The sequence below is a fragment of the Tenrec ecaudatus genome, chromosome 1 (assembly GCF_050624435.1).
Source record: "Tenrec ecaudatus isolate mTenEca1 chromosome 1, mTenEca1.hap1, whole genome shotgun sequence".
In the NCBI taxonomy this organism is placed as follows: Eukaryota; Metazoa; Chordata; class Mammalia; order Afrosoricida; family Tenrecidae; genus Tenrec; species Tenrec ecaudatus.
Window position 1 is genome coordinate 107,340,368 of NC_134530.1, and position 26,876 is coordinate 107,367,243.

The 26,876-nt window shown below is 39.1% G+C and overlaps 1 protein-coding gene across 5 annotated transcripts in view; it reads right to left on the reverse strand.

Annotated features, from left to right (window-relative positions):
- The window catches only part of USP33 (ubiquitin specific peptidase 33), a 66,101-nt gene that overhangs the window by 27,972 nt on the left and 11,253 nt on the right, over positions 1-26,876 (reverse strand). For 4 of the 5 annotated variants that reach the window (XM_075557389.1, XM_075557382.1, XM_075557376.1 and 1 more), the window contains exons 2-8: positions 16,409-16,540; positions 15,180-15,233; positions 14,717-14,779; positions 12,571-12,723; positions 9,389-9,491; positions 7,262-7,331; positions 620-733 (exon numbers count right to left, since the gene is read on the reverse strand). In XM_075557389.1, the coding sequence (XP_075413504.1) occupies positions 620-733; positions 7,262-7,331; positions 9,389-9,491; positions 12,571-12,723; positions 14,717-14,779; positions 15,180-15,233; positions 16,409-16,540 (689 nt within the window). The remainder of the gene's footprint in view (positions 1-619; positions 734-7,261; positions 7,332-9,388; positions 9,492-12,570; positions 12,724-14,716; positions 14,780-15,179; positions 15,234-16,408; positions 16,541-26,876) is intronic. The other variant, XM_075557386.1, reaches the window with a different exon arrangement.

Consider the following 26,876-nt stretch of genomic DNA (forward strand, 5'->3'; position numbering starts at 1 on the left):
ATTATGTAAGGATGTACCGTGGGAGTTATAGAATGATGTGATTATCTCCTATGTTGTGAACGATGTGATCAGCCAATCAATTTTAAGGTGATTGCAATGGGATCTACCACCTTTATTCAGGTCATAACTGTGATGCAAAATAAGGAGACCTCAAAAAGTTTGAGGGAAAAAATCTATTATCATTTCATTCCATTTTCTACAAACTTTTGAAGCCCCCTCATAAAGGGGCTATTCCCTGGGTACAGCCTGCATTATCTTTTACCTTATGTAGATAAAAGGACAGAGAAGCAGCAGAGAGAGGGACCTTCCTTCCACTTAGGAACCACTTAGATCCAGTGGGATATTACTGCCAAAAGACATGTAGCTATCTAAGGGACATCAGGCCCACAGACACTGAAAGCAGACAAAGACCTTCCCCAAGAGCTAACAGGAAAGAATGCCTTACCCTAGAGGTGTCTCCGGAAATCTGATATCTAACCTCCTAAACGGTAAGAGAATAAACTTTTTCTCTAAGCTATTCCCTTGTATATATCTATTATAGTAACAATAGATATCTAAGACAGCCTCCATCTGTTTAATGTTTATAATATTCCTTTAAGAATATATAGTAAGTACATACCTGCTTTTGTGCCACAGTTCTGTCATTAATTTGTGATAACTTTTACAAATGGCTGGTTTCTTATCTGTCCGAGCTAGCCCTCCACAATCAAGAAAAAATTGCGTCAAAGGTGGGCTAGTTAAAAAGAAAGAAAGAAAGAAAGAACAAAACCCATCAAAATAGAATCAAAGCTGAACCATGAATCAACTTCTGGACACTCAAAGACAGAATAAAATCACCCAGAACCTATTATTTTCTTGGATCTCTTTGATAACTTGGATTTCTCGCCCCAAAGTCCTCCACATTGCCAGCTCCAAAGAACACCTCTCATTGTCCCTCAGCAGAACGTATGACAGGCTACTCTTCTCATCCCTCAAAACCCCACTCTTGACCATAACACATTTTTAAAACCTTTTCTCCCCTCCCTGGGGATGGACAACAGAAAAGTGGGTGAAGGGAGACATTAAACAGTATTAAGACATGAAAATATAATACTATTTACAAATTATCGAGGGTTCATGAGGGCAGAAGGGTGGGAAAGTGGGGGGGAAAGAGGAGCTGATACCAAAGGCTCAAGTAGAAAGTAAATGTTTTGAGAATGATGATGGTAACAAATGTAAAAATGTGCTTGACACAATGGATGTATGTATGGATTATGATAAGAATTGTACGAGTCGCCAACAAAATGATTTATAAAAAAACCACTTTCTCTTTATCTCTGACATACAATGGAGTACTACACGTCACTAAAAAGTAGTGATGAATATATGAAGCGCATAGCGGCATGGGAAGAACTGGAGGAAATCATGTTAAGCGAAGTAAATCAGGCACAAAAGGACAAGTACAACATAAGCCCGGTGAGGTAAGTATTTAAAAAAATGCAAAAGAGGCATAGGGAAAAAGCTACCGTACACAAACATTCTTGGGGTGAGGACTGTGTACTATGGCAGAGACCAGATGAAATCCAGGGATGCACATGGAAGACAACGGGGGAGGAGGTGGGGAAAGGGAAAAAAAAATGGATGAATATACGGAAGAAAATGAGAGTGGGGGCATGGGGCACTAATCCACCCAAGGGGAAGGTTTTGTTTGTATCTCCACAGGGAAAGTGGGACCAGACTTCAACCCAGTGCTGCAAGGTGTGAATGCAATATCCCAGCGTGGAGTAGGGAACCAGTAAAGAGGTCTGGGAGGCTGCCCCCCCACCAGAAATTAAGTGGATTTCTGCCCCTCCCCCGAGAAGAATTTGTTTCAAAGGACGACATAGATTCTGCAGCTCCGGGAGATGGACATATCTGATCAGAACACACGGGAGCAGATGAAGGGGCAGGAGGAGAGAGTGGAACACAGCCTGGCCCACCAGGCCGTGAGGATGATGTTCCTGAGTAGAGCAGCCAGTCCACAGAGAGAACAACATGGCTGGCCCCACTATGAGACATGATGCCCCTCAGTGACTAAGGGCGATACAGGGGACAGCACCGGAGACACAGTGTGGGAACTGCACCTGACCTGATCCCACCACACCGAGACCGAGGCAAAGCACTGGGGGAGTGCAGCGGAACAGCAAGGGAATGGAGTGGCAAGGTCCCCAGGGAATGCTGAAAGTGGACTTTGGGGCCAGGACGTGGTGCCCCAATAGACTGGACTGGAAAACACTACTAAGGGCCAACAAACGATCCTTGAACTAACTACAAGCTCTTCTTTCTTGATGTGTTTTGTTTTGTTCTTTGTCAGTGGTTTGGTTTTATTGTTTTGTTGTCTGGTTGTATACTGTTGCTGTGTTTTCCTCTGTCTTGTTTACGTGCATGTTAGTGTCTCCACAGGTCTGTCTGAATAGGACAGGCTGGATGAACTATCTGGAGGAAAAACAATGGGACCAACAGTTCCAGGGGGTCTTGGGGTGGGGGGAGGTAGGGGGGTAAGGAAGTGGTGTTAACAAACCCAGGGACAAGGGAACAACAAGGGATCCAAATTGGTGGTGAGGTGGGTGTAGCAGGCCTGGTAGGGAATGATCAAGGGTAAGGTAACGAAGAGGTATAGCTGAAACCCAGGTAGGGAGAGAGCTTGATGGTGGTACAGGAGGAAAGTTAAGGGAAATAGAGGAAAGAGCTAGGAGGCAAAGGGCATGTATAGCGGTCTAGACAAAGACATGTACATATGCAAATATATATGAGGATGGGGAAATAGATCTATGTGCCTATATTTATAAGTTTAGTATTAAGGTGACAGAAGGACCTTGAGCCTCTACTCAAGCACTCCCTCAATGCATGAATACTTTCTTCTATTAAATTGGCATTCTATGATGCTCACGCTCCCGACACAACCGCTGAAGCCAAAGCAGGTGAACAAGCAAATGTGGTGAAGAAAGCTGATGGTTCCCGGCTATCAAAAGAGATAGCGTCTGGGGTGTTAAAGGCTTGAAGATAAATATGCGGCCATCTAGCTCTGAAGCAACAAAGCCCACATGGAAGAACACACCAGCCTGTGATCACGTGGTTCTGAAGGGATCAGTTATCAGGCTTCAAAGAAAAATCATATCATTGGGTGCACACCTCCATGATACGAACACTGAGGACAAATGGGTGCATAAGCAAATGTGGCGAAGAAAGCTGATAGTGCCCGGCTATCAAAAGAGATAGTGTCTGGGGTCTTAAAGGCTTGAAGGTAAACAAGCAGCCATCTAGCTCAGAAGCAACAAAGCCCACATGGAAGAACACCAGCCTACGAGATCACGAGGTGTCGAAGGGATCAGGTATAAGGCATCATCAGAAAAAAAAATCTTACCATAATGAATGAAGGGGGAAGTGCCGAGTGGAGACCCAAAGCCCATTTGTCAGCCGCTGAAGATCCCCTTGCAGAGGGGTCTTGGGGAGGAGATGAGTCAGTCAGGGTGCGATGTAGCACCGATGAAGAATACAGCTTTCCTCCAGTTCCTAAATGCTGCCTCCCTCCCAACTAGCATGATCCAAATTCTACCTTGCATGTCTGGATAGATAAGAGGATGTACACTGGTGCAGATAGGAGCTGGAGGCACAGGGAATCCCGGGCAGATGATACCTTCAGGACCAGGGGTGTGAGGGGCGATACTGGGAGGATAGAGGGTGGGTGGGTTGGAAAGAAGGAACCGATTACAAGGATCTACATGTGACCTCCTCCCTGGGGGACGGACAACAGAAAAGGGGGTGAAGGGAGAAATCAGACAGGGCAAGATATGGCAAAATAATAATTTATAAATTATCAAGGGCTCATGGGAGGGGGGAGGGAGGAGGGAGTTAAAAAAAAGAGGACTTGATGCCAAGGGCTTAAGTGGAGAGCAAATGCTTTGAAAATGATGAGGACAAAGAATGTACAGTGCTTTATACAATTGATGTATGTATGGATTGTGATAAAGAGTTGTATGAGACCCTAATAAAATGTTTTTTAAAAAACAACAAACAAAAAAACACTGTCTCTTTATCTCTGCTAGCTCTTTTCTTATTTTTGCTCCTTCTATTCTTAATAATCATCTATCTATGAGAGTTCCTCGGACAAGATCTTTTTGGCTTCTCTTTGTTTACCATTTATTCTTTTCCCCGTTGATCTTAAATTACATACATAAACCAGCGGCAGTCCAATTTATATACAAGAAACGAGGCCTCTGCTCTTGACTTACACCAAATGACAACACTCTAACATACTCCTGCCCTTCAAGTAGGTCTGCTCTTCTCTAGGATTCTACATCCCAGAAGATACTATGACCCAGTGCCTCCAGCTAGGAATCTATACAACAGTACAGTCTTTCATGAGTTCGATTAGCTTGAGAGGGCCTCTTTGAAATCTATTCCGTTATAGGAAACGAATTGGGCAAAGAACCAATCCTGGTCAGGAATAAATTCACCAGTCAATGAAGGTGTTTGACTGCTATTTACTAATCTACTTCTTAGTAGTATTATGACCTTATCAGTCACATCTTTTACAAGAGAAGTAAAAGTTCTTTAAATTTCTGGCAAACTTTTTAAAACCTGTGTGGGTTTTTGTGTTTGTTTGTCTGTTTAAGTAAAAAACGGTAACACTCACAAGGTTAATGTAATAATACAATTAGATTACTATTATTAAAATTTATATTTCCCTTTCTCTATCCACCCCATCTATAGCCTATCAACTAATCATTCTCCTATTCATTTCCTAATACTCCACTCATGCAAGACAGCATAACTTGCCTAAATTATAATAGATCCTGATATTCCCAATTCCATTCTTCTCCACCTAATCCACTGCCTTTACACTTAGATTACTTACCTCCACTGTTCTAAGCCAAAGCAAACCCACTGCCATCCAGTGCATTTCAGATCACAGCAGCCCTATAGGACAGAGTAGAACTGACCCATAGGGTCTCCAATGCTGTCATCTGTACAGAAGCCAATGACCAAACCTTCCACTCACGGAGAAGTTGGTGGGTTCAAGCCACCAACCATTCAGGTAACAGCATAGCACCACCAGAGTTTTGTAATGGCTTCTAACTACACTGAACATAAACATAAGCAACTTTAATGTGTCCTACAAGACATGTTGGAGCCTGATGGTGGGGTAGGTTACATATTGGGTTGATAACCACAGGGTCAGCACTTTGAAATGACCACTCACTCCAATGGAGAAAGATGAGGCTTTCTACTCCTATAAATATATATAGTCTTAGAAATACACAGGGACAGTTCTACTGTGTCCTACACAGTCACTCAATGACAGTGAGTTGAGGTTCTGGGTCTAAGTTGACTCAATGGCAGTGACAAGGCCTGAGCCTAGTAATGTCATAAATTCCCATTACATGCTATACTCCTATCAAAGGCTAATTCTTGGTTCCTCAAAAATGTTAAGGTCTTTACTACCTTAAGGTTTTCAAAGAGTTGATCCTTCTCTCTAGAATGCTCTCACAATCTTTTCACCCAAGTAATTAATGGAAATTTTTCTCATGTATTCTCCTTTATGTATTAGACTATTTTTTCTATCATGCAAATTTCAAGATGCACAATAGTTTTTTCCTTATTATAAAACAATGCTTGCTTATTATAAATTTTAGTAATGTACAAATTATTCAAAAGAAATTTACAATTATCTCACTTCTTCTGAGATAACCACGATAACAGTGTGACCATCTTATTCAGTCCTTTAGATTAAATTTCTTTTTCCAAATAAGTGTTATTTCTTCAAAGAGTCCTAGTATGATCTCTTAAAAAAAATAAGTTTAATTATACAGGATTATAGAACATGATAGAAAATAAAAGGTAAAGTATTTAGACAAAAAACAAACCTATTGCCGTTGAATCAAATCTGAGTCATAAAGCACTGAAGGACACTGTAGAGTTTTCAATAAATCTTTACAGAAACAAACTATGACAACCTTCTCCTGTGGAGCAGCTGAATCCAGCATTTGGTTAGCAGTGCAGTGTTTAACCACTATGCTACCAGAACTCCATCCTGTATTCAGCAGGCTAGAACTAAATAGAAATGAGACTACCTTGAGTTTCTCAGCACATTTTTAATGCAGTTTTTGTGGTAGAATTAGGTGCCATGCCTGATATTCGGGTTGGCTTATACTCGAGTCTACACAGTATTAACAGGAATGCACATGTTTAGTCTCCAACTGCTCTTGCACAAAAGAAGCCCAGTAAAATGAGAAATACGCCAAAACCAGTAAATTCTGAATTCTGATCCCGATTCAATGTGTCTCAGTTTAAGTGCAATACCTGCCTCTACACCTAAACCTGATAGTTTTAAAAGGGGGGGAGGGGAGAGAGGAGGAGAGTTTGAGGCTTTTGACCTGGAGAAAAACATAAAATATTTTCACTGAATTATAAAGGAGTAGAGGAAATTACCTTAAGTTCCATTCCTACCTGTAAACAATAAAAATAATAACCATGCAAAGGCACACAACTACCTAGGAACTAAAGGAGAACCAACAGTCCTAGGAAACCACAACATGCGAGAGGGCAACCCTTTTAGACTCATAATGACTGATGATCCAACCTTGGGAGTTAGTCAACATGAAGGAAGAGTAAATACTGTATATACTTGAATATTAGCTGGCCCATATATCAGCCAAGGCACCTAATTTTACCACAAAACTGCATTTAAAATGTGCTGAAAACCCCTGACTATACACAAGTACATACGGTAACTTTTGTAGGAATATTTTAATTTTAAATTTTAGTTACTTCATACAATTTTCCAAATGGGGTCATTTCAGAAAGTTGGAGTATGTGGGGAAAGCTCAGGGAAGAAGGAAGGAAGCATACCTAGCAATTTATAGAATCCTGTGGGCTGGTAGAATCCTGTGTGGCTGGTAGAAAGCTTGTCTCATGCATTATTGGAACGGTTAGTGGTTCACATCTACTCCGCAAGTGGCGCAAGTGAAAGGCCTGACATATACTCCTGCAAAGATTACAGCCAGGGAAACCCACTGTGCCATATGGGGTCGTCAGGGGTTGAACGCAACTCATTGGTAACAATAATGATTTTTTGTTTTGTTGGGTAAAGAAGTTAATTAAAATTATTAACTCTTTACCATATTGCTAGTATGCATTTCTTCTCTTTCTTCTTAGTAACTGAGTAACTTAGTTTTTTGCTCAGAGCAACCTTTTAAAACTATGCAAACAAAGTAACAATAAAATTAATTTTTCTACTTACCAATTGGAAAGAGCCTGCAAAGCCGCATTCATATAACACGTATTTCCCATATTTTTCAATCCTGTAAGTCCTAATGAGAAAAAATGAAAATTATGTCATCATTCAGTAATGCAAAATCAACTCAATTTGAGAGGCATCATTGACTTTGTAGCTAAAGTTCTCAAACTGTCATGCCCTATAGAAATATAATATAGCAACTCGGTGAATTCAGAGAAGCCCAACGTCTCCAAATCTCAGAATAATGAAATTGTTGATCTGTATGAGAACTAACTTCAAGAGTGCCAGGGCTGGAGGAAGTAAGTAAGCACTTGACAAGTAACTTAAGGGTTGGCAGTTCAAACCCACTCAGAGGCACACCAGACAAAACGTCACAGCTTTACAAAGACTGTGGAGCCCATTTCTACACAACAACACATAGTGTCTCCCCTAAATGGAATCAGCGTGATGACGAGCGGTTTGGTTCTGGTGACGAAACTCCAATTATTAGTAAGCCTAATATATGAAATTTACAAAAGCAGACAAGCTCTCCTACTGTCAATTAACTAAAAATACGCTCACTTAACCAAGAATACACATTTTAAAGACCACTAGTTCTGAAACTTAAACCTTTCACTACAATAAAATTTAATTATTTTGAGGAAATGGTTCAATGACAATAAAAAAAACTTATGAGAAATTACAAACATCTTTTTTCCCTCTCCATTTCAATCTATTGTGTTGAAAGCAATTATTTATTAGGAAAAAACATATTGAAACTGTATATTTTCTACTTACAAACGTGGCATTTTTGTATAGTTTAATCAAATACAGTTAAGAAGACGCTGAATGAATTTTCTCTTCCACACCCATTCAAATCCACATTCATCAGCTCAAAACATTATTAAATTAAAAAATGAACTAGCAGCAAGATAATTCAAGAGTGAAATTGTAACTGCTATTTTGATTTAGAGCAAAAATACAAAGGAAATTTATGCCTGTAAGAATCGCTGAGACATGACCAAAGTAACAAGTGTTGTGAAGTATGAGATAAAATTAACTGAATGTTTGAAGGATAAATTTATTACTGTTTGTAAATTCTATAGCTTGCATGACATAGCTTTTCAACATTCATTCTCTCAATTAATTCTCACAATAATAATGTTGGGTGAGACAGAAATCATTTTCTTCATTTTATATACAAGACAGCTAAGCCTCAGCTGATTAGTAAAGTTTGGACTCTGTACTCACCATGGGTCATCTTTCTCGTTAAACCATGCTATTTCCTTTAGCGTTTAGCTAATATATCCTAATACGCAAAGTATTTATATGTTATCTCTACCACAACGAAAATTTACATGGAAATGTTCGTTTCTTTCCAGATAATGATTTAAATATACACCAAATACAAACAAAATAACAACTCTTTGTCATTGAGTCAATTCCAACTCATGGCAACCCTACAGTACGGAGTAGAACTGTCCCAGTGGGTTTCTTAGCCTATACATTGTTACAGAAATAGAAAGCTTCACCTCTCGCCCTTGGAGCAGCTGGTGGTTTCAAACAGCTGAACTTGTGGTTAACAGCCCACTACACCTCCAAGGCTCCTCACACTAAATACACATAATCATATTCCAAATCAGCTACCCTAGAACATTTAAGGAATATTTTTCAGCAGCGATTAGAAAATATTCAAGATACTTTCTTATCAAAGTAGTATATCATAACTGATACTAGTAAAGTTTAAAATTATCTGTAAATTACAAAACAGAAAATATAACTTTATATTAAAAAATGCAGGCCTAAAATAATTAGAAAAAATTATTAAACAGTGGTTCGCATTATGGAAGGGGAGGACAAGAAGCAAACAATATAAGAATCACCCTATTTTCTCCAAACAAATGCTGTCCCTTGTAAACTACAGATTAGGATCCCACGCTGGGCGGTGTGATGCCAGAGAAACATTTCAAATGTTCTTTTTAATTTTTTTCCAAGTATAATTTTACTTGATGAAATTCAGATTTCATTTTCAAGTTGCTGTTTCTAGAGTCCTTCTGAGCATCATAGTTTGAAACGTCTACATGCTACAGTTTCCTAAGGAAAGGAGCATTGCCACGCAGAGGAAGGGTGTTAATAGCAGAATTGTTTTACCTCTCGCTTTAAGTTCATCTTCCTCTTCCACTTCTATATCCAGATCATCAAAACCAGCAACCAGGGGAGTTTTTAATGCTGTGTTACTTGGTATTTTAAAATCCTGATTACAAAAAAGTTAGCATACTGGGTTAAAAAGAAGCTAAAATAATTCTACATCATTTAATAACCATACTCTAAAAATTATTACGAGCTATTATTTTATCAGTAGTATGCTACATACAAATTTGCGGTTTTAGCAATTGGCGTAAAATTTATCCTTATACTATGTTAGATATAAGGCTCTACATTAGGCAATAGAATGTCATCCTAGTTTTCTTAACCTAAGTCCTTGAGCAATAAAGTCGTATTTTTTTACTTTTCAATATTTAAATTCAATACTTGGCTCTAATTCAGTGAGATCTTAATACAGCTGTACAGATGACTGTGTATATTGTCATATGTTTGTTTTTTGTTTTTGTGTTTGTTTTTTCAGATTTTTACTAACTTTTCACACACAAAGAAAAAAAAACGTGAAAGTTTTCACCAGAAAACAATAACTTATCTATTGTGGTAGTTACAAAATCTCATGTCAACTTGAGAGGATTGAGAGTGAAGGAGTGGAGTCTAGCCTGTCAATCAGGTCACAGCCTTAATGATGCCTCCTAGTGGATGTGACCTTCCCATGAGGATTCTGGGAACTTCATCAATCTCTCTACTTTCGTCTTCCATTGATAAACCACACGCCTGCCTCTCTCTCTCTGCTTTCACCTTCTTCCTATTGACAAGCCACATGGAGCTATGCTGAGAACTGTGAGCCCTGGAAATGCTTCCACCACCACTGGATCCACAAGACTGTACACCATTTGGTCTGTGATCTTTCTGCATTTGGCATCATTACATGTTCTGCATGAGTCTCAAGAGGAATTCATGGATTAGTATCAGACTTATGGGCTAATCTCAGATTTAGAGACTTCATCTGGACTGGGCTGGGATGTTTTCTCAATATATAATTGTTCTTTGGTATAAAGCTTTCTCTTATATATGTATAAGTGTCAATGAATTTGTTTCTCTAATCAACCTGGTTTAACACATCTATAAATTTTTATACTTTGATATGCATAACAGTTTTTGTCCCTTAATACATATTAGTGTGCACCCTTATTTTAAATGAAAATATAATATTCTAATATTAATTCCTGAAAATTGGCTTAAACTCAGAGGATACAACTAACTGAAGACCTCTTGATCAAAAGCTAGGTCACCCTATTAAAACAAAGAAAACAGCTTTGATCATACATTCTATGAGCTAATATTTTATGTGCTCACATAAAAGTCAGAATTTGTAAGTTTTCTTATAATAGCAAAAGACCTATGTGCACTGAACCGATTTTGGCAACAATCAGTTTAATGAAGGTGATGTACTCTTTGATACGTCAATGTATTACTACCCTATTCTACCTCAATAATGCAAACACATGTAATTATACTTACCTACTTTATATATGATAGGGTTTCAAAAGTTTGTGGAAAAATTCTAGTATCAGTTAGTGCTATTTTCCACAAAATTTTTGAAAGCCCCTTATTTATTTATCATTCTAATATCTGTTATTAGACATTTGAATGGCTTCATAGTCCTCTTATTCTTTCATTTTAATAATTGATTATTTTTAGAGATGTTACATGCTCATCATAAAGTATTTACGTACACAGGACAAAATCTTTAAAAAATTATCCCCAAACTTACAACAAACTTGGTAAAACATAAATAAATCTTATTAATAACATTTACATGATTTTTATATGCTTTTATTTAATAAACAATGCTGTAGTGAATTGAGTTCAAAATAACCTACAAATTTTACACTTCTAAAGATATTTGCACAAATAATTTTTTTCTTTTTAGATAATTTATTCAAACAGAAAATAACTCATATTTACAAGCCATATGAAAAGTATCAGTATCTGTATTCTACCAGATTCAACATTAGTGTTTGCAATCCATTATGGCAGGTATGGGAACAGATTGCTGCTTCACCCTTCTTTGTGTAGTAGAATATTCTGATGAGCTTTTCAGCATTTTTATTTGTATTTCTTCTTTATGACCTTTTGGCATTTACTCTTGCAGCCAACTATCTAGATGAGCACTGTTATCCTAGGATGTCTAGCAGTTTCGGTTGTGATCTACATGTGTAGTCATCACATCACATTTTTAATAATGTAAGACAAATAGAAGAAAACTATCATTTTCAGATTATCAGGCATTTCAAAAGAAGCTAAACACATTTCTGAGTGTCAAATAGATTATCAGTAGAGAAAACTGTAATTGTGATTTATTAACCAGTGATGTATTTACTGTCAAAATGGAAAATGTAGCAAATGTTCTTTATTTAAAGCCTTATCTGCAATTATGATGAAAAGCAAGCAAATCTAGTATCACAAGAGTCAACTTCAGAAGGTGATACAAAGACACAGGAGAGAGATCTAACAGCTGTATCAGGGACACAAGTACAGAAATGCAATCGTGAGTTCTCTAACACGCACAGGAGGAAAGCGCCTACTAATTTGTTTATCAAACTATAGAGAACAATGATAAAAATAAGTTAGGAGAAAAAATTTTGAATTTATTCATTTTCATGTGTTCCAGTTTTTATATGACTAAAAAATTATGAAAATTAAGTGATCAATTTTTGCAAGCCTACATGTGTTCTGTGATCATCTCTTGATCCAATTGAAGAAACATCTGTAACCAAAACTAATGCTATGCATTATTATATTATCTCATTTTTGATAAATTAATAAAATGCACACTGTAGTGCTTATGGGATAGAAAAATAGGGAAGGATAAAGGATTAAAATTTGTACCTACCTTTCCCTACCAAACAAGACCTACCACATCCTCATAAATTCAGTTTACTAGAAAAAGATATACACTAAACCTTTTTTTTTTTTGGCAAAATGCTCTTAAAACTTAGTTGCTTTTCTATCTTTGGATAGATGGGCTTCAATTTCACCCTAATCTTCTCTCTGGAAGAACAAAAAACTTATATAACATTCTTTTGAGGGCAAAAAAAAAATCCCTCAGAGCCATTTTACTTATTTTAAAAAATTGTTACCGTATGTTAGGCATTTTTTAAATTTCAATTATATGACAAAATCTCAAATGAATTATTTGCTACTTTTCACGGAATGGATTTCATTACCTGGCCATTGTTTTCCTGTGTTTTCTGCGTCTGACTTACATGAGGCAGGGAAGGCTGAGTTCCTAATTTCCTGTCCAAAAATACTTCTTTGCTGCAAGCATAACACCACACTCGAAGAGTAGTAAGGTTCACAGTTAGATAATGCTTTGTCTCCTGCATCATTTCAGGGTGGAGAGAGAGGGTACACAAAATTAGGCATGAATCAAGAACACTTCAAAAGACCACAAAAGATAAAATGCTGGCCTTGGATAAGTAACAGAATACTCAAAAGAGAAGAGGTAACCTAGAGTACAAGAAAAAAGTTTCTACAAACTACTACATTATAGGAAATCATAATGTTTAAATCTACTCTAAAAATTATCTTATCATTTTTTAACTAGTCACTACACAAACATAAATCTAAGTTTCTGCTTATAGTTAGCAAGAATGAATAACCAAGATAATAACTGTTAATTATATGTAACTATTCCAGGAAATCGGAATGGCAAAAGGATTCAAATACCATGAGTCAAAGCATAAAACTCTTCAACCAACAGTGATTTAGCTAGATTAAAGTCCAGCCTTTCCTAAGTGAAGTTCTGAAAAATAAGTAGGCCCTATTAAAAATTATCTGAGTGATTATCTTCTCGATCGTCCCAAGAGTAGTATATAGTTAGTACCTTCTAGATATACAGAAGAAAAGCTTATTAATTATGCATGATGATGCTTTAAAACCTTGCAGTATCTGAGTTTAATTAATTCCCTTGAGGTAGCTTGGTTCAGGATAACTGAATGCTGAAGAGATTAACAGTAGGAAAATATGCAACTCATTTTCAAGAAATTTAACAGTCTAAACCTAATAAGGGTAGTAGTCCACTAACCTATTAACTAGGTCATATATTAGCTGTATTAACTATGTACTAGGTTGGCTGTATGACATGCATGCCTTATGAAAGACCTGTAAGCCCCATTAAATACACCCATTGGAAAATACATTCTCTTTCTCAGTCCTGACATAGGACGAGCAGCTCCTGTGCCCCACTGTCTGTCTATCTCTAACATTTTCCACATTTGCAAATTTTCTCCTGAGGACCCATTCGAGTGTTGCAGACCCCCTTCCCTCAACAAGGGCCTACCTGACTATAGAGAGAAGCTTGCAGAGATTTACACCAAATAACCAGGGAAACACAGAAAATGGACTCCAGCCAAAAGAATGTACAGGAAAACGTCATCTTTACACTGAGATGTAAAGAATTTAACCCATCCCTGTCATAACTTTATGTATCTACTTTTCTTTCCTCAATCTTGAATTTAAAAAACTCATTGCCATAGAATCTATTCTGACTCATAGCAAAACCCTACAGAATACAGAACTACTTCCGGTGGGTTTCTGAGACTATCAATCCTTATAGGAGCAGAAAGTCTCATCTTTCTCCCTCCCAGTGGCTGGTAGTTCTCGCATGCTAACCAGTGTAACCCACCCACTAGGACTCCTCAACCTTGACAGACCCGTAGCACTCCAGCTATCTCCTCCATATATCTAGAAGTATCATTCTTACATTTTTCTTAATTATCTCATTCTAGTACTGGTCTCCTTAGCAATCCCCACCACATCTTTCATAAAGAATACAACCTAAGCATTAATTCAACTTACCTAAACAGCACAAAATTTAAAAATTGTACCTGGTATTAATAATTTGCATGTAGTATAATAGAGTACTATGCATTACTAAAGAATAATGACAAAACTATAACCACCTCATGACATGGATGAATTTGGAGGACATTATGCTTAGTGAAGTGAGTCAATAACAAAAGGACAAATATTGTAAGACACCACTGGTATAAAAGATAAAAACCAGATAAAGGTTTCTACCCCAAAAGAAACAGAAATTGATAGCAGGGGTAGGAGAGAAGGGAATTCATAGGTTAGACAGTAGACACATCTTAACTTGAGCAAAGGGGAAGATAACCTAAAGGAGGTGGGGCAGGGCAAATCACTGAGGCTTAATAAGCTGCTGAACACAAAAATGATGTTCTGAAATACAAATCCTCATTTCACTCATTCACACACACCCATAACCACACAAATTTGCATATGTTTTTACTTTGCCTCCAGCTGACTTTTAAATAAAAGGTCTTGCACGGAAGGTTTCTATATACATACCTGAGAATGGATGGTGCTGTGGTCTACCTGTGATTCACCACAGCCAACATATGAACATCGAGTCTACAAATAATTGCACACAAAGGAAGTTAGGTATTTAATGACACAAAATGTAAGTATATAATAAATACGACAATTAAGCTTTGATCACTTATGTTAACTCGGTGATGAAATTATTTTCCATGTACACTTAATTCAACCAAGACTTCATACAAAAGAACAAAATGAGAATATTTCTAGGCTAAAAGCTCTGGTACCTGTAATAAAGAAGCAGTCATATTATGCCCCAAAAGTGATTTACTGAAGCACTGTAAGTAAAAACCCTTCAGAAGTTTAAAGCTCAATTTTTGCTATCAATATGATCTTTCAATGTTCATTTATGAAATTCTGTCTCACTTTCCCACATTTAATATTATTCATATCTAAATTTTTTATAACAAGAAATTTATGAGAAAAAACATACCTCCAAGCATGCCCAAAGATTTGGTCCTCTGACTTTACAATCCCAACAAACACCCTATGAAAAGAGATCATTTGACATTGTTACAGTCACATAGCCAAATACATACAATTCAACTGTACCTTCTGTGATACAGGGATTTACTTGATATGGTGACTCAGCCATAGTCTTTGTAACGTGCACCAAACAACTGGTTAAGACATGAAAGATTGGGTATCTTTTCTATTTTCCTAATGGATTTGGGTAAAAGAAGGTGGAAGAAAATGCTGGTATAGGAATATGATTCCGTTGTGAGTGATTGTAAACAGAGTTACTTGTAATTGTAAAAACTGCTGACATAAATGGAGACTGGTCAATTTTCCCATTTTGCTGGGTATAAGATCAGTCATCTCAGAAGCAGAAATGCAGAGAGCTCACTACCATCAAGAAAGCAGAGACAGAAGTAGAACATGTTCTTAGGACACTGACATCCCTGCACATTAAACATCCTAGATCAGGGCCAGAAAGCTGTGACACAAGAAAGGGTAGAGGAGAAGCAGTAACAAAATTAAGACCCAGAGCCAAAGGCATGGCAGTGGGCTTCTCCAGTCCTCTGAGTAATGCTGAGTGCCAAGAGGGAACAGCATGATGGGATGCCTCCAGGCACTTAATTCGAGAAGCTAGGTTTGCAGACCCACCAAGCTAAAGCTGAGCTTTCTCATGCTGAGGTTTATGGAAGTGTGGTGTGCCCTTTGGGCATTTTGAGCAATAAAAGAGGCCCAGGGGAAGCATGACTCAAGAAGCCAGGCACCAGAGAGAGGTCTACCCTACAGGATGACTAAGAAGAGGATCTCTGGAACAAAGAACAATCTTGAACATAGCTGATGTTGAAATATTCATATCTAACTTCCCCAATAAAGTCCATACTCGTGTGTATGATCTATAAGTTCTGTATGTCCATAGCAATGAATTACAGAACCCAGTGAAAACAACGTGCTACGGTTGGGATGGTTGGTGGCAGGACTGGAATGGCGCTAAGAGGCCCCTGCCTCATAGAAATTGACCTTAGGGTGATAGTGAATTTGATTCACCTTCCTCTTCTTGTGAAGTCAGACATGAGCCACCATGCCCATGCCCTTTCTATAACTCCATACACAGAAACTTGGACTCATGAGCTTAGACTACTATGCAATTTATCTAAAAATCACATTTGGGAAAATAGGATGTGTTAAAGAAGACAAAACATATCTTACATGAGATTTCTGTATTAAATCTTCTTTCGTTATTTCTCCAACTGAATCCAAATGTGGGCAATGATTTTGAAAAGATGACATTTTGCTAGAAAATTTATCTTGTTTCCAAAAGCTTTCAAAATGAGGCAATACCTATATGAAAAGTGAACCAAAAAATTTTAATTAAACAATTCTAAAATATTAAAATTAATTGAACACTAAAATAAATATTTATATCTTTGCTCTACCAAAAATATATGAAAATATTTGTAGATAAGTTGAGGTTAATTTGAACACTGGATTTCTATTACTGAATACATGTTATTAAAATTGATGCCTATGAGTCAATATAAATTTGGTTCTCTGTGACTTTTGCTGCTTCCCCACTTCCAACCATGCCATTTCACCTTGTAGAGAGGTACATAAGAAAAAGAGAAAAAATTCAACTAGGTTTTGAAGGCACCTGAGTAGTTCAGTGGCTAAGCACTCTACTGTTTTTTTAATTTATTTTTTTAATCTTTTTATTGGGGCTCATAAGGCTCTTATCACAATCTGTACATACATCAATTGAGCAAAGCACCCTTATACATTCGTTGCACTCGTCACTCTCATAATTCACCTTCCACTTGGGTTCCTGGAATCAGCTCGGTTTCCCTTTTTTCTCCCCCATCCCCCTCCCTCCCCGATCCCACCCCTGGTCCCTTGATAGTTTATAAATAATTATTATATCATCTTACACTCCCCGGCGTCTCCCCTCACCCGCCTCCCCATTGCCCATCTCCCAGAGAGGAAGTTACACATAGATCTCCGAGATCGGTTCTCCCTTTCTACATGCCCTTCCCTCCTAGTGTCGCCACTCCCACCGCTGGTGTTGAGGGGTTCGTCTGTCCTAGATTCCCTGTGCCTCCAGATCCCCACTGCACCGCTGTACATCCTCTGGTATAACCAGGTCTGCAAGGCAAGGTAGAATTGGGGTCATGATGATTGGGAGGGGAGGAAGCGTTCAGGAACTAGAGGAAGGTTTTGAGTTTCATTATTGCTACACTGAACCCTGAGTGGCCCATCTCCTCCTCATTACCCCTCTGGAAGGGGTGTCCAGCTGTCTACAGGTGGGCATTGGGTCCCCATCATGCACTCCCCCTCTTTCATGGTGATGTGATTCTCACCACCACCCCACCTTTGTTGTTGGAGACCTGGTCTCCTCTGTCCTTCATGGTCACCTATGTTGGTGTTCTGCTTCCGTGTGGGCTCGGTTGGTTCTGGGCTAGATGGCCGCTTGTTTGCTTTCAAGCCTTCAAGTCCCCAGACGCTATATCTCTCAGTAGCCGGGCACCATCAGCCTTCTTCACCACACTTGCTTATGCACACTTTCGTCTTCAGCGATTATGTGAGGAAGGTGATCACACAATGATTGTTTTTGTTCCTTTGTATCTGCTACATGGTCCATTCAACACCTTGTATTCGCTTAGGCCATGTGCTTCTTCTCTGTGGGCTTTGTTGCTTCTGAGCTAGATGGCTGCTTATTTGCCTTCAAGCCTTTAAGACACCAGACGCTATATCTTTTTTTGATAGCCGGGCACCATCAGCTTTCTTCACCACATTTGCTTACACACACGTCTGTCTTCAGTGATCATGTCGGGAAGATGGGTATCCTGCAATGGCTGTTTAGCAGGGCGAGGTGCTATTGTATTGGGGGATTATGCATGAGGAGGCCCAATGTCCATCTGCTAAGCACTCTACTATTCACTGAAAGATTAGTAGTTCAAACCCACCAGCCACTGCACAGAAGACAGATGTACCAGACTGCTCACATAAAAATTATATTTAAAAAAAAACCAAACCCTCACTGCCATCAGGTTGATTCTGACTTACAGTGACCCTATAGCGCAGGATAGAACTGCCCCTATAGGTTTTCCAAAATTATAATAACTCTTTACCAGGATAAAAAGCCTCTTCTTTGTCCTGAAGAATGACTAATGATTTTAGACTGTGACCCTGCTTTAGCAGTCCAATGGCACTAGGGAACACATAGAGATTAGACCATTGGAAATCCTATGGGACAGTTCTACTCTGTCTGGCAGAGTAGCTGTGAAAAGGCGTCATTGTGATGGCAATGGATTTACTCATCTATGGGTAACTATACACTGAATTGAGTTCTAGTCTATTAATATGCCCCTACCATGTGGCTATCACCTGATTTTAGAAGGAGTTATCTACTATATTAATGGACACGATTAAGGTGGTATTAAGAATTGACTTTAGTAGAGGGGTAGAGTAGTGGTTACACATTGAGCTGCTAACCACAAGGTCAGCAGTTCAAAGCGCCATCCACTCCTCAGGAGAAAGAAAATGCTTGTTATTCCTGTAGACTGACAGTTCTGGCTTCTGAATCTGCATTTGACTCCTTCTGTATGACCTTCAGACTTGGGATGGAACTGCACTCACCACCTTAAATTTTCATGAGTTCCTGTGGAACATTGCAGCTAACTGCAGAACTCAGGGATATGAATGTGTATACTTAAAGGAGGTGGGGGTGGGGGCAGAAATGAAGCAGAATAGCATCTTAGAAGAGTTGGACATTTGGGACATCTTCAATCTCCAACTCCTTGGGGCCAGTCTGGTACTAATTCTTTTAAAAAGAAATGATCACAACAGTGGGATCAAATCAATAACTATATCTATATCTATATATACCAATCTAAAAGTACTCCTAGTGGCACTGTAAGCTAGATTGGGCTGCTAACCAAAAGGTCAGGAGTTCAAATCCAAGAGCTATTCTACAGGAGAATGATGAGACTATGGTAAGCTACTCTAAAGATTTAGTCTGGAAAACTTCACATACAGCATTTCCCAAAGTGGGCAATACCATCCCTTGGGAGCACAAGAACAACACAAGGAGGCTGCAAAAGCAGAAATTCACACTTTATCCTGGATTGTGGCCTATATCACAAAGGGTTTCATTGCCAAGGGAGGCACTGAGTAAGTTTTTTTCTGAAACGGAAGTGGTGGGCCAAATAAATTTGGGATCCTATGTTACAGTAAGTTTGAATTGACTTGAGATCAGATTTTTAGTTTACATAAACATCTAAAGCAGGGGTTCTCCATCTGTGGGTCGCAACTCCATTGGGGGTTGAACGACTCTTTCACAGGGGTCACCCAATTCATAACAGTAGCCAACTACAGTTATGAAGTAGCAATGAAAATAATTTTATGGTTGGGGGGAGTCACCACAACATGAGGAAGTGTATTAAAGGGTTGTGGCCTTAGGAAGGTTGAGAACCACTGATCTAAGGAGTCCTGGTGGTGTTGTAGGTTAGACATTGGCCTGCTACCCACAAGGTCAGCAGGAGTTCAACCATGCTAGCCACTCCTCAGAAGGAAGAGGAGGCTGAGTTAAAGTTTACTGTGCCAACCTGGCTGATAAACACATGTGGGGTTAATTGAAGGGCGGAAAGATAAATGGCTCAGTGAACCTTTCTTTTCTAGTTCTAGGATCTCTTGCTTTGTGATGGTCAGACCAGGGTGCAACTGACTTAGCCAGTCCCCTGCTTCAGCTTGCAAGGCTCACTTCCTGCAAGACATCTCTGAAGAGAAGCCACATGGACCTACCCTGATGCAGCCCCTGGCAGCGCTGAGATGCTTACATGTTCACTGATTCTGCTTTCCTCCTGCAGTCGGTGTCATTTTGTTTTTTAGCTTATGTAACTTATAGGAGGTGGAGGCAGTTTCTGGGTGGTATAAACGGTGAAGTGCTCAACAACAAGCAGGAAAGTCAGCAATTAAAATTCATCCAAGGGCGCCTCTGAAGACAGTCCTGGAGCTCCACTCTGAAACGGTCTTGAAGACCATACGGAGTAATACTCCGCTGCACACACACATGGGCTGGCCGTAAATCGCGGTTGACTCAATGGTAACCACATGCCTTCTGTGTAAGAGCACGGGCTCTGAAGTCATATAGATCCTAGGGCACAATTGGTAGTAAAATGGCAATACCTAATGTATAGTATTATCATTACAGATTAAATGAAGTAGTTAAATACAATGCAAATGTCACTCACTCACTGTCATCAAGTCAACTCCAACTCAGGGCAACCCTATAGGTTAGAGTAGAACTGCCCCTGTGGGTTTCCAAGACGGCAACTCTTTATAAGTGGAAAGCACATCTTTCTCCCCGGAGTAGTTGGTGGTTTTGAATTGCAAATCTTTTTAAAAATTTTATCTCATCTTAATTTATTTACATATAGTTACAAAATCTAGACAGATTAAAAACTACTCAGAGACATTCAAACTCTTACATGACTATAGTAATTCTTACAAGAGTAGATTATGTGCTGCAAGACAATAAGGGTCTACTGAATCTTTTGATGCTTGGGCAACATCAGAGATCATAACCATTCCCAAGCCAAACCAAATTCCCTGCCAGTGTGTGGATCCGAACTCATAGGACAGAGTAAAAACTGCCCCTGTGGGTTTCAGAGACTATAAATCTTTTTTTTAAATCATTTTAGTAGGGTCTCATAAAACTCTTATCACAATCTATAAATACAAGAATTGTGTAAAACACACTAGTACATTCATTGCCCTCATCATTCTCAAAATATTTGCTCTCCACTTAAGCCTCTGGCATCAGCTCCTCATTTCCACCGCCCCCTCCCTGCGCCTCCCCCCACCCCAATGAATCCTTGAAAATTTATAAATCATTATTTTGTCACATCATGCACTGTCCGACGTCTCCCCTCACCCACTCCTCTGTTGCCCATCCCCCAGGGAGGAGGTTATATGTAGATCCTTGTAATCTGTTCTCCCTTTCCCCCACATCCTCCCTCCACCCTCCAGGTATGGCCACTCCCACCACTGGTCCTGAAGGGATCATCTGTCCTGGATTCCCTGTATTTCCAGTTCCTATCTGTACCAGTGTACATCCTCCAGTCTAGCCAGACCTGCAAGGCAAAATTAGGATGATAGTGGTGGAGGGAGGAAGCACTTAGGGACTAGAGGAAAGTCGGATGTTTCATTGTTACTATCCTGCACCCTGACTGGTTCCTCTCTTCCCTTCAACCCTTCTGTAAGGGGATGTCCAATTGCCTACAGATGGGCTTTGGGTCTCCACTCCGCACTCCCCCTCATTCACTATGATATGATTTTTTGTTCTTTGCTGCCTGATACCTGAACCCTTCACACCTCATGATCGCACAGGCTTGTGTGCTTCTTCCATGTGGGTTTTGCTGCTTCTGAGCTAGATGGCCGCTTGTTTATCTCCAAGCCTTTAAGACCCCAGATGCCGGGCACCATCAGCTTTCTTCAACACATTTGCTAATGCACCCATTTGTCTTCATCGACTGGATCAGGGAGGTGAGGACCACACAACAATATGATTTTTTTGTTCTTTGATGCCTGATAACTGATCCCTTTGGCACCTTGTGATCAGGCAGGCTGGTTTGCTTCTTCTATGTGGGCTTTGTTGCTTCTCAGCTAGATGGCCAATTGTTTACCTTCAAGTGTGGGAAGCCGTAGCTCTCTCGAGATGTGGGAAGCCACAGCTCTCGTGATGTGGGTAGCTGCAGCTCTCGCCGCCATTACTAGATGGCGCCGGGCAGTCAGGGCGGTGGTCCAACTAAGTGATAAACAACCACTTAGCGCATGCGCATCATGTAGTCATAACTCCACCCTGGAGTATGCAAACGAAGGTTCTGGCGAACTCACCAATCTATGCATGAGGTTTTGGCAAATGCACCAATCAAGGCACAGCACGTCCCCATAGAGCATATATAAGCAGCAGTAGTCTGGGGTTTCGGGATCTTTTACCGCATTATGAAAAATAAAACGCCTGTGGAAGAATCCTGTTGTGTCGCGTCTTTTCTTGCTGGCGAGACCTGGCGCAGGACATTCAAGCCTTATTAAGACCCCAGATGCTACTATATTTTTTGATAGCTGGGCACCATCAGCTTTCTTCACCACATTTGTTTATGCAGCCGCTTTGTCTTCAGTGATTGTTTCGGGAAGGTGAGCATCATGGAATGCCAGTTTAAGAGAACAAAGTATTTGTGCATTGAGGGAGTACTTGAGAGGAGACTCGATGTCCATCTTCTACCTGAATACTAAATCTATACATATATGCACATAGATCTATTTCCACATCCTCATATATAAATACATTTACATATGTACATGCCTTTATTTAGAACTCTATAAATGCTCTTTGCCTCCTTGCTCTTTCCTCTATTTCCTTTGACTTTCCTCTTGTTCCACTATCATGTACTCAGTCTTCATTTGGGTTTTAGTAATTCCTCTTGGTTACATAACCCTTGGCCACACCCTACCAGGTCTCCTACACCCTCTTCACCACAGATTTGGATCACTTGTTGTTCCCTTGTCCCTGAGTGGGTTAACACCACTTCCTTTCCCCCCAGCTCCCCGTCTCCCATCCGCCAGAACTGTCAGTCCCGTTGTTTTCTCCTCCAGATTGTTCATCTAGCCTATCTTATTTAGACAGACCTGTGGAGATAATAACATGCACAAAAACAAAACAGAGCAAAACCACACAACAAAAGAAAAAACAACAAGCCAATGACAAAAAAAAATACAACGACAAGAAAGAAAAGCTTGAAAAAATAAAAATAAAAAAAGAAAAGCTTGTAATTAGTTCAAGGACTGTTTGTTGGCCTTTAGGGGTGTTTTCCAGTTGAGTCTGTTGGGGAACCAAGCCCTGGCCCCAAACTCCATTTTTGGTATTCCCTGGAGACTTCGTTGCTCTTGAACTGCAGATCTTAAGGTTAACAAACAGCCCCCAACATGTAACCATGCACTACCAGGTCTTCTTCAAAGCATATGTACACATATATCTATATACACAAAGAATTTCATTAGTTGCTATGAAGTATGCCCTTATACAATTTTAAAAGTAACCAGTGAAGTCTCCTTGATTCCCACAAAACCTCCAAAGTAGGGCTAAGCTAGTTCCTCAAATCAATTTAATTCTTCTTGATATTCTTCAAGATTTTTTTCAAATCAGTTTAAATGAACAAAAGGCAAAGTATTTTGTAGTCCCAAGTCAATTTCCCCAAGGAACCACACAATGTTATAAAAATAAACTTATGAGAAAAATTGTAAGAATACTATCAAATATTACTATATTTTTATAATTTCTCATTTTAACTACTTCTATTAGAAATAGTTACCAGGATAACTACCAGGATAACATGAAACTGTTTAAAGTGTTACTTTCAGAAATACTATGGATTTAATTTCATTTGGGGTTTTTTTGATAAATTTATCAAATGTATTTATTTGATAAATCCCATATGTCTGTATAATAGTTTCACTATTAACCTGTATTACTCTCTAAACTTTTCAGAAATATGAACACATAAGAAAACAAATTAAATAAATGTTGCACAAAACCTAAATGCTCATCAACAGATGAATGGATAAACAAAATACAGTACTTACATACAATGAGATACTACTTAGCTAAGTAGAAGAAAATGTCTTGATGCATATGGATGGACCCTGAAGACACGGGAAGTGAACTACAAGAGGAAAATATTACATGATCTCACATATGTAAAAAAGACAAACAAGAGGCAAATGTATAGAGACCGAAGTGTATTACTAGTTTATTGCTGGCTACCACGACTCAGATGGGTGGGGGATGAGAGAGTATTGCTTACAGAGTCACTCAGATTATGTTTACAGCAGTGAAAACATGACATTGTTTCAGGGTAAGGTAACACAGCCAATTATTGTAACTGCTATCAGTAAGCTACACATCTGCAAAAAACTAAACTGGGAAAAGTTGTGTGTTAAATATATTTACAAGGGTGAGAGGGGCAAAAAAGTCTAGCTGCTGAGGCTATTTTTGTACAAACATATATGTCATGGGATTTGGTTTCCTAGTGTGGTGAAGTCAAATTACCTGACATGAGTAGTCAACCCATACATATGCTTCGTAACTCCCACCAAGAGGCTGGGTGGAAGCACACAAATAAGGCATAAACTCTAAGAGGTGAAATGGTCAGTTTGGCCACTCTGCTGAGTATGAAAGGGAGCTATCTCAGAAGCAGGAACCACAGATTCGAAGACTCAAAAAAGAATAGCCAGGGAGGATGGGGGAAATGAGGAGTTAATAACAACTAACATAAGCAAGAAAGAAAAATATGTTCTAAAACGGATTGTGGTGGTGATTGCACAACTCTTCTTGATGTGATTGAACTATTGAATTGTGTGATGTGAATTATATGCCAATAAAACTGGTAAAAAAAAAAAGAGCCACCAGCTGAGCTTGTGCAAGATCCCTGCTTGAAATGGCAGAGGCAGCAGAGGCCACAGCATGTGCCCATGACACAGAAGCTGCATCAAGATCATGAGGCAGAGTGGCATGTGAATTTCCTGGCTCACCGAATGCAGCAGGATTTAGAAGCCAAGGATTCAAGAGAGACATGCCTCCAGCATGACTGAGAAGAGAAAGTGTGAACAAAGTATTATGTAACCTGTTAGCTTCCCTAATAAATTCCAAAATTGTGTTATCTGTGAGTCCTTTGTGGCCCCTGCAACAGATTATCAAACCCACCAGAGAATTAAGAGTGTCATGGGAAAGATGGTTGGTTTTCGTATAGGATAAAGAAGGATGGAGAATGGCGGCAGGCCTGACTTCTGCCTGACAGAAATCATCCTTTGTGCAGATGTGGAATTAGGATCTTCATCCAGATCATGTAGCTGTAAGAGGTGAGCCACACCCCCGTGCCATTTCCTCACTTGGTTTGGAGTTTTAGGATTATTATGTGTGTCCCAGTTAATTGGCCTAGTAACTTTAGTGCTTCTGTTTTACTTCCTAATTAGTTGTGTAGCACCTGGGGTTTAAAAAATAACAATAATAAAGCTTAACTTTGCAAGCTGACATCCAGTGTACAATATTTCCCTAGCGCAACAGAGGAAGAAGTCAGGCATAGGAAGAAGAAATTGAATGTGTATCAAATTGCCGCCATGAAAAGCTGCCTCCGTTTGTCAAGAGTCTGAAGAAATGGAATGGTGTCCAGCTACTGCTACTGAACAATTTTGGTAAAAGATTCTTTATAGATGAATCTTATTTCAAATTCTCATGAAATCTAGACATTCTACAACCATGGATGCTGGATGAACTCCTAAAACTATTGTTCTGAGAAAATCTTTAAACTTTAGGAATACCGCCTGAAGCCTTCTTAAACCAAACAAGAGTCTAGGTCCACTAGTGCCAAATAAACCTGCCTTGAGCAGTATGCTCTTTAAAGAACTATCCACATGAGATCAAACAGCAACTTGAAAGATGAAACAGGAACCTTAATTTCAAAGGGCAATGAGCTGTAGTTAATGGGAACGACTCCGAAAAGGAAGCTGAAAATGGTTAAAACAACTGGAGCAATGTCATCAATGCCACGGAATTTCACATATACAAACTAATGTTTTCTTTTGTTTAGTCTCAAAAACAGTAACATTTTTAAAGGGCATACAAACATATATTTATTACACATATTTATTGAATTTTTAAAAATTGAGCAAGCCAAACCATATAGTCAATCCATCATTAATATAATGAAGCCTTTAAAAATAGACCCAAAATATACCAGGAGTCATTCTGAGGTCAATTTCTAAGTGTTACATTACTACACAGTACTAATGGCCTGATATTTGGAGCATAAAATCAAAGTTTAAATAACTCTCTTAATATTTTTCATTTATTTATTTATGTTGGAAGCAGGGTTTTCCAATCTTTACCACCCACCTACCACTATTTATTTATTTATTTATGTTGTTGTTAGATCTCCCTGCCATCCCTTATTCCCTCTCCAGTAGATCCATGTTCAACCCCTGAGGAAATTTCCATTAAAGACAAGACATGGACCATATTTACCTGTCTATCATAAATAACTATTGCCTAGAGAAATATTAAAAGACATGACAGTGAAAGTCCAAACAGTTCAGCTACCTCTGAGTTGAGGAACAAAATCAGCGAGGCTAAAATTGCTAGAATTCACAAAACAGTGTAACAGACAGAACATCCATTAAGTTTTAAGTCGAAAGTAAAAGAAATCAAGGATGATATCAACTCTAGTCCAGATGGACTAGAGAAACAAATTTATAGACACTCATATGTGTATAAGACAGAGCTTTATGTCAAAGAGTGTGTATTAAGAAAGCATTCCAGTTGATACCTTCCGGACCAGGGGTGTGTGTGGTGATACCGGGAGGGTAGAGGAAGAGTGGGTTGGAAAGAGGAAACCAATTACAAGGATCTACATGTGACCTCCTCCCTGGGGGACGGACAACAGAAAAGGGGGTGAAGAGAGATGTCGGATAGGGCAAGATATGATGAAATAATAATTTATAAATTATCAAGGGCTCATGGGGGAGGGGTAGCGGGGAAGGAGAGGGTAAAAAAAAAGGACCTAATGCCAAGGGCTTAAGTGGAGAGCAAATGCTTTGAAAATGATGAGGGCAATGAATGTGCAAATGT